This window comes from Engraulis encrasicolus, chromosome 23, assembly GCF_034702125.1.
Source record: "Engraulis encrasicolus isolate BLACKSEA-1 chromosome 23, IST_EnEncr_1.0, whole genome shotgun sequence".
Taxonomy (NCBI): domain Eukaryota; kingdom Metazoa; phylum Chordata; class Actinopteri; order Clupeiformes; family Engraulidae; genus Engraulis; species Engraulis encrasicolus.
Window position 1 is genome coordinate 16,799,103 of NC_085879.1, and position 14,217 is coordinate 16,813,319.

Consider the following 14,217-nt stretch of genomic DNA (forward strand, 5'->3'; position numbering starts at 1 on the left):
TGCTTTATTGCAACAGTGAGACTTGCCTCTCACGAGTGAATCAGTGCAGCTGTGATGTCCTGCCATTGCAAGCACCACCTGTGACTCTACTGCTTTAGGCTGTATCTACTGGTTTGTTCAGATTTTTGGAGAAACTCCACTGAGCTTCAATGGGTTGTTTGTTTGCCAGACTGCTGCCACCTAATACCTCAGCTCAATTGCATTTCACTACAGCAACTAAACTGGTGTCAAGTGTGGCATGTAGGGTGGTGGTAACCAAGTGAGTACTACAAAGAAAATTGTCCCATGCTTACAGTCAAGCATGGCAGTGGGTCTGGCATGGTTTGGACTGGAGCTGCATGAATACCATCAGCATTGGGAGGCTGAATGTACATGCACTGTGACTAGTGAGGCAGCTCATGACCATCCGCATGGGAACATAAGACTGTACTCACTTTTGTGGGACACATTTTGAATTAAGTTGAACATTAAATTGAAGCCATGATATGAATTGTCTGCTAGCTACTTTTCATTGCGTCAATTTGAAATTTCTTTAACGTTGTTGTCCCATGAAAAGATATACAAATCTGCATAAATGTGAGGGATGTACTCACTCACTGTAACACACTGTATGTAGGATACTTCCCTGATGTATGATCTCTTGGCAGAAAACCGACTGATGGACTAATGGATTGTGGTTGTGGACAGAAAACGATGTCTGGATCTCTACATTTGTTTGTTATTAAAAGTGTACAGCTGTGTTTGAATGTTACAACATTGTCTTAATGTCATTCCAAGCTGCAATGATGGGGAGAATGTATGGTACCAATCTTACAAGGATGGAATTAAGGGAAACAGTACCCCTGGGTTAAAAAGTGGCCCTGGGTTAAAAAGTGACCCCCAGGTTTTTGGGGCCCCTCTAGTTGTTAACTTTCCCTGAACCCTAACTCCCTTTATGTTTGTTTTTTTAACCTGACATATGGTCACTGTGCTATTATTACATAAGGCCCTTTAGTGAAGGAGGAGAGGGTGGGAGGGTCCAGATTGTCCTGACCCCTTGGGACCTGTGGTCCCCAGCTCCAGGGCCTGGCAGGCCCACTCATTAACCCACTGGTTACCAAACCTTTTCTGCTGGGGCCCCCTTTTGGAAGAATATATTCTGCTGTTTTTATGTGATTTGAGAGAAATATTTTTCTCCATCACTGTGAAAAGTCTCATCCAGATGATGAATGGACATCACTCTGGTAGACTACTGGTAGGCTATTCTGGGACCACATCAGTTAATGGTGTGAAACTCTGTAAGGGAATAAACTTACCATGACCCTGCTCTACTCTACCTTGATACTATGCTAGAGGGAAACTAGTTTATTGAACCTTAATTAGACCAGTAGACTATCAATGAAATAGCCATTAAATAGCGATTTATCCTGGCGATGCTGATGAGCAACATATTTGACCCTTGCATGCAATATGCAGAATAAAAACAAACAGTGCAAGATTCAGACTAGAGATAGCCTATATTCTAATTAGCCCAAATAGTAACACACTGACTGCATTAAATAGCATCCCACTAGTATTAATGATAGGCCTATTTTTTTCATCCATTGATCCGTTTTTCATGTTCCTCTGCCTACTACTCGGAATGCACCAACTACAAACGTGGGGGCCTTCAAATGACACCAATGAATAGGCAACTGATAATCTTAACATTCAATACAAAGCTTATGATAACATAGTCACACATATGTATTATCAACATATTTAATAGTTTACTCCAGGTATATAAGTCCATTAGGTGTCTGTATTTTGGTAATTAGAAATGGTACGTTCTGTGGTGTATGAATTCCCCTCTAGTGTCGGTTCTACTGCTCGTGCTATGCAGTTTCCTGTTCAGGGTCTCCATCCAGAGAGAAACCATGGCGGCCACTGAGATAGCTCGACAAGCGGTAAGTGGAATACTCTGTCGCTACTGTGTTGCACCGCCTTCGCTGTTTTTATTTCATGTTTGACCATTGTTATTCCAGTAAGTTGCCGAAAATGTTGCACGAAAGGAACGAGATACAAATGTTACATCCCTCACCCTTTCCCCTCCCTACCCACGTTAAGCTCATTTGTATGTAGGCTGGCTGTTGCAAATAATGGTGTGATTCGGGTCAAGCATATTTTGATTTATTTTGTTGCCATGTATAGCGTTCTTGTATAGGTTAAGTTTATCTTATCATAATATAGGGCTGGTCGCTTGTGCGTTTTTTGCCTATCTTTTGCGCGCTGCCGATATGCTACACCGTTCCCATTCTGGTTAGTCGTAGATTTCCTGATTTTAAATTAGGCAGCCTATCATATAGCCTCTGTTTTGGTTGGCTTATCAGGCGTATTCAGTCAATTCGTTTGGGTTTCAACACGCATGTATTTCACTATCTTTGGATTTAAAGCAGGCATTCAGACTGGGACTCCCAACGGAGTTCGCTCCCGGACGTGCGGTCCCCGGTGTTTCTATCACTCCCGGACTTGCGGTCCCCACCCGATTATATTTCACGTTATCATATACTGCCACATACAAGCAATTTAGGTTTAGGTTTAGGTTTAGGTTTAGGGTTAGGGTTAGGTTTAGGGTTAGGGTTAGGGTTAAGGTTAGGGTTAGGTTTAGGGTTAGGGTTAAGGTTAGGGTTAGAAACAAAAAACTAACATCAACAAGATAACTGGCTCCGTAATATGGCGGTGGTACCGCTAGTCTGGCTAGTGGGAGCGAGATGAAATGGGAGTGTAATGAGATGGGAGCCCCAGTCTGGGAATCTTTTAGTCATTCAAACGCGCGCACACGGAGGCTATCGCACGAGTGGCTTGATTCCGCTATTTCGCATTGTTGTATGGTTCCGTCCAGTTATCCGGGGCGTTGTCGGAGTCCTTAGTTCTAGTGATAATGAGTAAATCGTGGCTAGGATGGAGTAGATAATAAACTGCCGCAACGTAATTTACCTGTGTAGTACTCATCATCATAACCATGAAGTAGGAATTCTAACGGTACCAGTAGCTGGCATGGGCGTAAAGGCTTGTTAGGGCGGACCTATCTGTCCCCTGCTGTCTTGAAATATAGTTTTCCCTTTTATTATGATCTCTGTTAAGGTACTTTTGCATATTCCTCCTGCTATTTCTTGAACGATTTCTTGAATGAATAGATGTAATCTGTCGCCAGCACAGCCATCTTTTATTTCAAGGAGAGTTCGTTTGGAATGTAACACATGTGGAACAGCTGAGCGGTGTTTGTCTAGTAAATAAGGTTTTCTGGCGGGTCCCACTATATGGCCTGGTCGCCCTAGTTAAATTTAAACACATGCGTAATTGAGCATCCTTGTGAGAAAGTCATGGCTAAGTTTTAGTGTTCTAACTTGGAGCTATCCTCTTAGCTATCTGCAAATAGGCTGTCTATTTGTAGTCAAATGTCTGCATTCATGCTGGGCCTGCTGGCACAATCACTGGGGCCATATAGGTTACTGTAAGTATTTTAATGTTAAAGCAAAGCTTATGGTGATGCACCTTCTAACTTGCACAGAGCGGAAATAGTTGCACATTGACAAGTCTTTCTCATCTTTGACAGTCAGGGAGGATGCTGTGCTTCTATCATTACTGTTGTTTGTACTGTATCTTTCTTTTTATTACCGCAATGAGGGCGCCAACACTTTCCCAGTGTTGAAATCAAAGTTTGAGTGTTCTGATTACTTGGCCCTATCCTCCTGGCCATGTAAGGCAAATGTGGTTAACTTTACAAGCGGCAGGTTGCAGACCTTGACAGACAAAAGCCGACAGGAAATAGGAAGTCAGACCCATTTTGTTGTGTCAGGTTCCATAGTATCAGCAAGCGACTTTCTTTCTTTTGAGAGCGGGAGAGAAAAAAACGTGAAGCTATACGTCATCAGAGTACACAATAAAATCTGTGTTGTTTTCGAATACTGTATCCACAAGTACACTCTCAACTCAATCTCTGATTGCAATGAAAAGAAGATCAGAGTTGAATGACTTTATTGATCCCAAAGGACCTTAAGCTGTCTTGCAACCTGCAAACATCTACTACTGATAGATCAGTCTCGCGATGTGTATTATGTGAAGATGCTACCATATAACAATGTATGAGGCAGCCCTTGAAGCTGAGCCCTGGCACCACCTGCTTAGAGGGTGTGACATAAATACCTTAACGTGTGTGTCCTTATTAACTTGTGTGTGTTGTTGTTGTGTGTTGTAGGGAGAAGGTGCCCGTGCCGTTCCCCTCTCCGGCCATGTCGGCTTTGACAGCATGCCCGACCAGCTGGTCAACAAGTCTGTCAGCCACGGCTTCTGCTTCAACATCCTATGTGTCGGTGAGTAGTACAATACAATACAGCATGTATTTATATACAGTAGCGCCGCATCACAACAATGGAGTTGTCTCAATGCGCTTTCCAAATACACACACAGAGACACACACATACACATTCCCACATTCACACACCAGCTCTGGTGGCTGCCTTATTGCGGCAATTTTCGGGGATTCATGTCAGAGTGCACACACGTGCACACACACAAAGACCGTAATAATAGTCCTAAAAAAATTTACTCTGGAAGCGATCGTAACATGGTAGAGCGAGTAAGCTTACATGTTGGTTGCATTTCACACTCTTTGGGAAGCCCTTTTTTCAACCATCTCAACCGACTGTGACGGTGAGTGCCATTTCATGCTGGCTCCGTCTGCTGATGGATGACGGTAGGCATGTCTGATGTATGGGGGAGTTGTCTCTCCATGTTTTATTTACACACATCACATGTATACGTGTGGTCTGATTGGCTACTGTATCTGTCGCTGGTGTTGAAGTTGAACTTTTCTGAAAATTTTGTCGGATGCAGCAGAGCCGACTGAATGAAATCGCATGCAAAACCAATGACATACGTTTGCGGAGTGTGAAATGCCAGTGTGAAATGTAGATTTAATTCATGCCCAAAATAGGTAGTGAGTAGATTAAGAGTTCGTCGCATTGTCATCTTATGGGAAGCCCTTTTTCAACATCCTGTGTGTCTGTCGGTCAGTATGCATGTCATTCTGATATTATGGTGCGCTCCTTTTTTTGCCTGGAGGCAGTGCGTGCATAGCACTTCTCTTCTCTTCTTCTGGCTGACTGTTTTGTCAGGCGGGCCATTCATCTTTTAACTGCTCCAGTGGCTCTTTGACCCATTTATATGTATCTGCTGACTGGTTGGGTTTGGTCTTCTCTAACTAATGTTATGTCAGTCTCAGACCTCCATCCTGTGTGAGGGGAGCATGGGAGTTGGTCAATGAGAGTACCATTACATCGTGATTTTAGTACAAGGTATTTTTTAAAGATAGTTTTTGTGCCCATATTGGGAAGGGTAGTATGAGAGTGACCAGAATGTATTGGGAGAGAGATGGGCAAGGATCGGGGAAATGACCTCGTGCCAGAATAGAACCCATCTCCTTGCATTCAAGCTGCAGTGCCTTAGCCCGTTGTGGTTTAGCTCCTGATGTTGTGACTTTCAGGAATCTGACTTTGCACATGATTATTGTAAATGGTTTGTTTGAAGAGACTTCAGTCATACTTCAGTTCACACTTTCAAAAGAACAGTCACATTATTATTATTCATGCAATACTTAATGAGCATTACTTGGCGTAGTAAAGTAGCTGTGCACAGTTTTTATGCTTATGGTTGAGTGCAAAGCGGTGATTTAGCGTCCCTTGTTTTGACCGCGGAAATATCTGGAGAGATGATTATTGGTTGTGATTGCTGGCCCACGAATGACCCCTCTGGCCAGTGTAAACAAATTTGCAGTGGAAATCTGAGAATGAAAACCGCATGTGACTGGAAAGCTTTGTATTTTTATTTAGCCCGAGTGAGTGAGCGAGCGAGCGAGCAAGCAAGCAATGGCCCAAATTCAATTCAGTTCAGTTTTTGAGCCTTGAGTTTTCTGTCCCTCTCCTCCTCCGTCTTCTCCTCCTTCTCCTCTACTGTGGTTGTGTTTTCCTACCCATAATGGAAAGCCTCATGCTTGAGGTCTTTTCTAGAAGATCTGTGATTTTGCTGGTTAAACTCTCCCTCTGCTACAAGGCCTCTGTTTTTTTTCGTGTGATTTGTGAGGGGATGTTTTTCTAGCTCCTACGACAGTCCCTCCTCTCATGTCAAAGCCAAAATGGCTGTTTTTTTAGCTAGCAGCCTGAACCACAGCCAAGGGAGATATCGCAGGCCGTTCTACTGCAAGTCCCCTTGAGGAAAGAAGACCAGAAACATGCTTGACACTGACCCGATGTGGACTTGTGATGGGAAGCGGGCAGGGTAAAAGGCAAAGGGAAAGGGACACACTATTGTGTGACTCAGAGAAGCACTGCCACTGTCCCATCTTTCCGTTCAAGACCTAGAATAGTCTACTTTTTCCAGGGTGAAAACTAAAGTTGAATGTTGCTCAATATTCATCTAAAGTGTGCAGCAACATCCCTATACTCTTACACTTTTTTTCCTAAATGGTGACCAATTGTGTGACCTTCATCAACGGTGAAATATCACTTTTGAAAAAGACTGGGAGCATGCAAGAGTAGATGTTGAACCGCCACATATCCATTCGGTACCATCAGTATAATAGTCTTTTTGCCTGAAAAGGCCAATACAATTCAGTGTAGGCATAGAATACAGCAGCCACTTGCCCACACAAGCACAAAAAAACAGAAACCACTTGACATTGATCTGAAGTGGACTTGAAAAGTGAGTAGAGCAGAAAAAGCACTGGCTTAGAGAAGGACTTCACCATCTCTCAATTCAGAGCAGAGAATATGGTTTCTTTTTTCTTGCAGGGTGGAATGATCTGAAAAGAGAAACTGATGCTACTCATTTAACCTAGTAGTGAAATGATATTGAGCAGAAGCCCTAGGTGATGCTTGCCTCAGCTAAACATCTTGGACATGGAGCCTTGTTTCAGGTGTGAACCAGCAGGATGCAGTACATGAAATGAGAACAGGACTGCAGAAGACTGAAGCACACTCGCATCCACCTAAATCTAGATATTGGAACAAAGCACAATAACCAATGAGAAAGAAGCAGAAGTCCGCAACATCAGCATGCATGCACCCGTAGAAAAAAAGCGTTTTGTGGAGTAGAGTGGAGATATTTTACGGTACACATATCCCGAAGGAGATGAAGGGGAAAACAATCAAATGGATGTTCCTGTTACAAATCTTAATCAAGTAATTGATATCTGACGTCTGAAGGGTGCACACCCGGACAAAATGTTACTGTTCAAAAAACACTTCTATGGGAGCAGCATACTGGTGCAGCAGACTGTGTCTATGTATAGATCAGGACCGTCCCATCTCTGTGTTCAGAACCTTGAATAGGACCTAAAAATAGAATAGGATCTTTTTTGCTGGGCTGAAATATCTCAGGAATCGTGTCTGAAATCAGACGAGAGACAGTTAGGCAATGTTATTACACACATACAGATTTGCTATTAGATAGGAATAACAATATTACATTGCATTTTGCAGGCGTTTTTATCCAAACGCCTCACTGTAGATTCAAGATTCAAGATTAGTTTATTACGTCTTTTTATAGGTTTGAAGCCTATAAAGAGTAAAAATTGCTGCGTTTTTTGTGTCCTCAAAAAGATTAAAAAATAAAAATGAAAAAGAGAGGGGGGGTGTGTGGAAAAAAGTGCAAAGAAAGTGCCTTGTTGTCTTCAGCATGAATTCAGTAATCTAACTGCTTGGTGGAAGAAACTACTTTGGAGTCTGGTAGTGTGAGATTTCAGGCTTCTGTACCGTTTCCCAGATGGTAATATAGAAAACAGTTCATAGTTGGGGTGACAAGGATCAGCCAAGATTTTTTTCGTATCGTATCATGATACGCCCTTTTAACGTTTTGATACCCATCTGCCCAGAAAACAACCACATGATATGAAGTGATAGTGCTTCCAAGCATCATCATTATTATATAGAAACTTTTAAAAATGATTTGTAGCCTCTTGTAACCTATTCTATCTTTGAACTATCATTAGTTTTTATTCATAAAGATTAGAATGTTGGCAAATGTAAAATCGAAGGGTGTATCGAACCGTAGGTCATGAATCGTGATACAAACCGAATCGTGAGTTGAGTGTATCGTTACAGCCCTAGTGGCTATGGAAGGACAATACATTGTGTGTGGTGTACAGTGTGCATAAAACATTTAATTATGTTAATGATTTCAGACTGTATTGCTGATATAATTTCTAGTTTTCTGCCCTGTTACTTTGGCATGAAAGGCCATTTCAGTGTAAGTGTAGCATACCGCAGGCATGCCCTGCATGTCAAAGGCACAGGACCCTTTCATCTTCACACAGAGGAGCCAGTCACTCTCACTCCTCAGTAGTCCACAGATACAGCCTGTTTATCTGAACTGGTCGCTGTTGTTTTTTTTCGGTGGTGAAGATCATGGTGATTATTGAGTTGATGTGATGCCTGCTGTCTGAAGTGTTGCATTAGCCACACTACAAATGACCAGCTTTATTTGTTGGGCAGCTGTGGCCTAATCATTTGGGAGTTGGTGTTTGGATCGGATGGTTACAGGTTCAAATCCCATATCTCTACTACTCCAACCTCAATTCTATCCATGGCTGAAGTGCCCTTGAGCTAGGCACCTAGCCTCACATTGCCATGAGTCGCTTTGAATAAAAGAGGCGGTTTGTTGTCATGTAATGTAATTAACCACTACATCACATTGTTACATTAATATTACATTACCTTGCAGTTGGCGGATGCTTTTAATCAATTTCTTATTTAAGAACATAAATCTGTGGGAAAAGGGTGCAGGCAAGGCAGCTCTGGTTAAAATTGTCGTGGGACATTTTATGATCCGATTCAAAGATCAAAATGTTCTCACACCAAAGGACCCACAGTGGCCCCTGGGGTTAGATGGGTGTGAAAGGCCTATTGTAGCCTCTGCTTTTGTGGCATGCTTTGAAATGTGTCCACAATGTTGGCAATACATCTATGCAACAGTATTTGTGCTGTGGGTTTTGAGTATGATACTTGCTGCAAGGCATAGTGGAACTGCTGTGTAATGTTGGTTCTCTCTGTCTCTGTCTCTGTCTCTCTGTCTCTCTGTCTCTGTCTCTGTCTCTCTCTCTCTCTCTCTCTCTCTCTCTCTCTCTCTCTCTCTCTCTCTCTCTCTCTCTCTCTCTCTCTCTCTCTCTCTCTCTCTCTCTCTCTCTCTCTCTGTCTCTGTCTCTGTCTCTCTCTCTCTGTCTCTCTGTGTGTGTGTGCTACTAAATGTGATGTGTATTTGTGTGTCTGTTGTGCTCTGTGTTTGTGCGTGCCCTCATCTGTGTTGTGTATGCGTGTGTGTTTTAATGTACTGCAGGAGAGACGGGGCTTGGGAAGTCGACCCTCATGGACACGCTGTTCAACACCAAGTTCGAGGGCGACCCCATGCAGCACAACCAGCCGGGTGTGCAGCTCAAGTCCAACACCTACGAGCTGCAGGAGAGCAACGTCAGGCTCAAGCTCACCATGGTCGACACCGTGGGCTTCGGGGACCAGATCAACAAGGAGGACAGGTGAGGGCTGTTTGTGTTTTTTTTCAGTATTTTTCTTTTTTGTTTGTTTTGGGGCTTTTAAGCCTTTATTTTGATAGTACAGTGAAGATGGATGTAGTCAACTAGTGGGAGAGGGAGAGATGGGGGCAGGGCTGGGACATGACTGGAGCCATTTTGAATTACCGGTCATGCACATGTTCGGCTGTAAACTTGGCAAAACTTGTACTTTGGTCAGAGTAGTAGTTTATTACTTGATGAATATTCATGAAAATCAAAGTAGTGAATGGGCAGCATGCATTTTGAAAATAAACGACCAAAACGTCATACTGGTGCTTTCATGTTCTTAATGTTTATGGATGGGGCATGGGCCCCAGTTTCTGTTCATAGAAATTAAAAATGTTAGGCCAACAAGGAGGAGTGAGAAAGGTGGAGAGCGCGCAAGTATGTAAACAATCTTGGATTACAGTTAAACCCAGGGCCCTTGAATCATGGTAGCCTAATAGACCTCTTAGAGTTTTAAGTGTTTTAGTGTATACTTTTGTTGTTCACCAAGGACCTAGTCTTTGGCAAAGTTTGAACTTAAGCTGGTTTCAAAGTTTGTTGACAAAATGTTGGAGGGAAAAGAATGTTCCCTGGCAATTACATTTTTATTACTTTGTACTAAACCTCTCCACTAACATTACACATGTTTTACGTTTTCACAACCTTTGACACTTGATATATAACCAGGCAGAAACTAGAGAGAGGATATCATGTTAAAAGGCCATCTTGAGTGTGAATAAGAGCACTTATTGGCATTACATTAAACTAATTTTATTCAGAGAGACTGGTTTGATACAGTGGGGCAGCTTTCCAGGAGGTATAGGGAACAGTTCCTGGTGGAAAGTGGGGTTAGATACCTTGCTGAAGGGCACAGGGATGCAGTAGAACATTTGTTAATTTACTCCACAACCCACATTCTCTCCACTGCTACAGAACTGTGACTGTGACCCTCTGACCAGCCCAATAACAGCTTGCCAACGAGTACATAATGTGATTTGTTATGGGTATGAATTGGCCCGTTCCTCCAGCCATAAAAGTTCTTGGAAGTATAGGGTAACTGTTTCATGGTGTTGAATGAATCCATTTTATTTATGCAGTCCAACAGCCAGGGAAAGGGATGAAAACATGGCTATTTGCCCTTCTTAGCCTATATCTACTCTCTTGATAACCATTAACTATTCCTGATCTGTTTATTTTCTTGTATCTGTTTATTTTAGTTTTCAGTGACCCCAATGTAATTTCTTTTCCCCCAAGCTTTGGGTTTTTTCTTATGATCTTCCCTCACTGGGTTCCAGTTCTAAACTGTCAGCAGATTTTTTTTTTTACCAGAGGCTTTTGTTGCTATGCCAACTGCTCAGTTGGATGAGCTCTCTGTGGTTCCCGTGCCAAAGACACTTCTCCATCATGGAACTCGATACCTCCATGTGTGACAAGAGAACGTCTACAGTGCTGTGTAGACAGCCGTCCTTTTCAGTAGACGAAACTGTACCGATTACCCACTGGAGCCTTTTGTGTAAAATGAGTAATTTGACACTTCATAAGAGTTTATAACCCTGTTTGGCTGTAGCCTCAGAGGTTGTAAGGTTGTAACTTTGGCAAAATGCCGGCACGATTGAAGGGATGTATTCTCGTCTCATGTGATGCCACCGATAATATAGCAATAATGTTTTGGCTATCTTTTATTTTGCAAGTCCCTGATACAACACACTTCAGGCACCTACATGACGAACTACAATGTAGTAAAGTGACAATAACTTATGTAATAACACTGTAGCATGCAGTTTGGGTTTGTCTTCAGTATGTACAGTGCAGGTATAGTACTTTATTTACCTGTTGATGTATTAACAAGACATTTAGAAATCGTAAAATACTATTTTGGAGTTACCAGCTTGTAGCATGCCATGTTTTGCAACTACAGTTTGTGTGTCTTTTGATGTTTTGTACTTACAAGCTCATAATGTTTTATTTTTCCCAGTTACAGGCCCATCATGTAGTTTATTGACGCCCAGTTCCAGACACGCTAAATGACATAAAAGTTTAAAAGTTACAAGCCTATAATGTTAATGTCCTTGCAGCTATCTGGGCCAACCATGTTCCACTGTTATGTTTGATCTTACACGTCAAGTTATTGTTTATTGTATAAATGTATTGTTTATGTTTTTTCCAGTTACAAGCCCATTGTGGAGTTCATCGACACCCAGTTCGAGGCCTACCTCCAGGAGGAACTGAAGATCAAGCGCACGCTGCACAGCTACCACGACACGCGCATCCACGCCTGCCTCTACTTCATCGCCCCCACCGGACACTCCCTCAAGTCCCTCGACCTCGTCACCATGAAGAAACTCGACAGCAAGGTACGTAAAGAGTGTGCGTGTGTGTGTGTGTGTGTCTGTTCAAAAAAGGTTGAAAACCGCTGAAGTAAACCCCCCCTGGACCTCATCATAAGCCTCCCAATGCCTCCTTGACTTCATCATAAGCCTGCCAACACCTCCCGTAATATTAAAACATCAAATAAACGAATGACCCCCAATGGCAACGAAGCAGCGCCCCCTCTCTCAGCCGTCTGCTTCTCAATGCCTCCCAAGAGCTCCCTAATGGATGTCCCATAGATGCCAGCTACCGGTAGTCCTGCACAGTATGACCTTGGTTCCTCTGTTTTTGACAATGCTGCAGCTACAGTGTCTGTCAGTGGGACTTCTTGTGACCGTTGTCTTTGATCTTGATATTTCGGGACACTCACGCTCAAATCCCTTGGATCAATATGAAAAAAGCAGGGCGACAAGGCAAACCATGTCTTTGTCCTATTCTATTTTTAGTCGTGTATACCGATTCATTTTGAGAATCAGGATTTTTTTCCCTACCTGAAAGGACTGTACATAATGACTACTGTATATTGTCCTGATTTTTTTTGCCCTTTGCCAATACTCTCTGGTTGGCCATTGTTAACAGCATGTCACTATACTGTGTGGAGTGACATTAAAAAGAACATTCTACGTCTTCTATTTTGACGAAATCAGACGGTGTTGCAGCTGCACTGTCCGTCAGTGCGGTGGGTGTGTTGCTTGCGTGTGTGTGTTGGTTGTCCTCGATATTGATCTCGCTCGCTCCTGTGATCCAGAAAGGTGTTGATGTTTCTTGTTCCCTTCCACAATCAAACACAGGAAGTTGATTTACAGCCTGGACATGAGATTGTGTTTTTGCTTCGGATGCTTTTGAAAGGTCAGGGTGGCGCAGGGGAAGTGAAATGTGTTTGATATTGGCCATAAACCCGCCTAGTGATATTAGGGCAAGGGGTTTAATGTAGTGAGGAAACTGGTGCACAAACATGCACACACTCAGACACGTTCACTCAGGCGCATACATACACACACGCACACATACACACACTTGCGCCCACACACACACACACACACACACACATGTATGCACCCACACAGACACATACAGTAGCACAAAGTACCACAGTAACAGTTACACCAACACATACTTACACAGCACACACAGATGTTCACACTCACACCCACACACACACACACACACACACACACACACACTCTTGTTATGGTCAGTATACCAGTGCTCTCTGTTCAGTTGCTGTTCTTTGAAGCTGAACGTGAACGGTGGACCATCCTACCTCTTGGAGCAACAGCTGTGTCCACTGCCAACCTGACTGGTCCAGTACAACACTGTTAAAGGACACACACACACACATACACACACGCACACGCACACACACACACACAGACGTTCCAGGTTGTCCTTCTTAATCAGCTGCTTGGCTATCCGGAGACCTGAAAAAACAGTGGGTGGTATGTGTGTGTGTCTGCGTGCGTGTGTGTGTGTGTGTGTGTGTGGAAATCAGGGCTTTGTTTGAAATGCCTGTGTGTGGGTGGAGAGGAGAGGAGAGGAGAGGAGAAGTCCACTGTTCTGCTGGTCTACATGTTTGCGAGAGGAAAATGAATGCTATAGGGTGGACTGCAGTTCTGTTCTATAGATAGCAGCATCCACACTCGTTATCCTATTTGCAGTCAATTTATGCGCTGCAGGGTAGACGCACCGCTGCGAGGTTATCGTGTAGTGTAGTAGTTATTGATTCTTGTGTCCTTGTGTGAGATCTGAATTGCAGCAAGTTCATTGTGAGGTGGGTGGGCGAGTTGTAAATTTTGTGCTGTATTTTAAAGCATCTATCATTCAGTCGCGTTGCATAATCCACCTAGCTAGGGACACTGTCAGCTTTTCCTGGGCCCAGCACAAAGTGATCTGAAAATCACCCACCCCATTTATACATTTTAACGGGGAACTGTCCCACATCCCTCCCACTGGGCCCAGGATAACTTACCTGTTTGTTCCCCCGTCAACTTCCCTGTTTGCTCTAGCTTTTCAGGGCTGTGGTGGTGGTTTGGAAGAAGTGTCGTCATGCAAGATCCTTGCTGTCTCAGTCCCTCCCCTCCTCTGACCTCGCTTTCACACAGACATAAATAGCTGCGGGAAAATCAAATGTGTTTTCGTGAAGGCATAAGTAAACCTGAAATAATTTCAAATTTTGTGTCATAAGAGAGGCAAATGTTTTGGATTTCACGTCCAAAGTGATATTTGTGAGAGCGAGGTGATGCAGAGAGGCATGACGCCAGTATCCCAGGCGCTATTTATAA

At 43.2% G+C, this 14,217-nt stretch overlaps 1 protein-coding gene across 7 annotated transcripts in view; it reads left to right on the forward strand.

Moving 5' to 3' along the window:
- The first annotated feature begins 1,851 nt into the window (after positions 1–1,851).
- septin6 (septin 6) overlaps positions 1,852–14,217 on the forward strand; it is a 35,709-nt gene continuing 23,343 nt past the window's right edge. For all 7 annotated transcript variants that reach the window (XR_010032896.1, XR_010032895.1, XR_010032894.1 and 4 more), the window contains exons 1-4: positions 1,852–1,925; positions 4,217–4,331; positions 9,349–9,544; positions 11,733–11,919. Coding sequence is in view for 4 of the 7 variants with exons in the window: in XM_063189831.1 (XP_063045901.1) it covers positions 1,896–1,925; positions 4,217–4,331; positions 9,349–9,544; positions 11,733–11,919 (528 nt within the window). In the remaining 3 variants the exon portion in view is untranslated. The remainder of the gene's footprint in view (positions 1,926–4,216; positions 4,332–9,348; positions 9,545–11,732; positions 11,920–14,217) is intronic.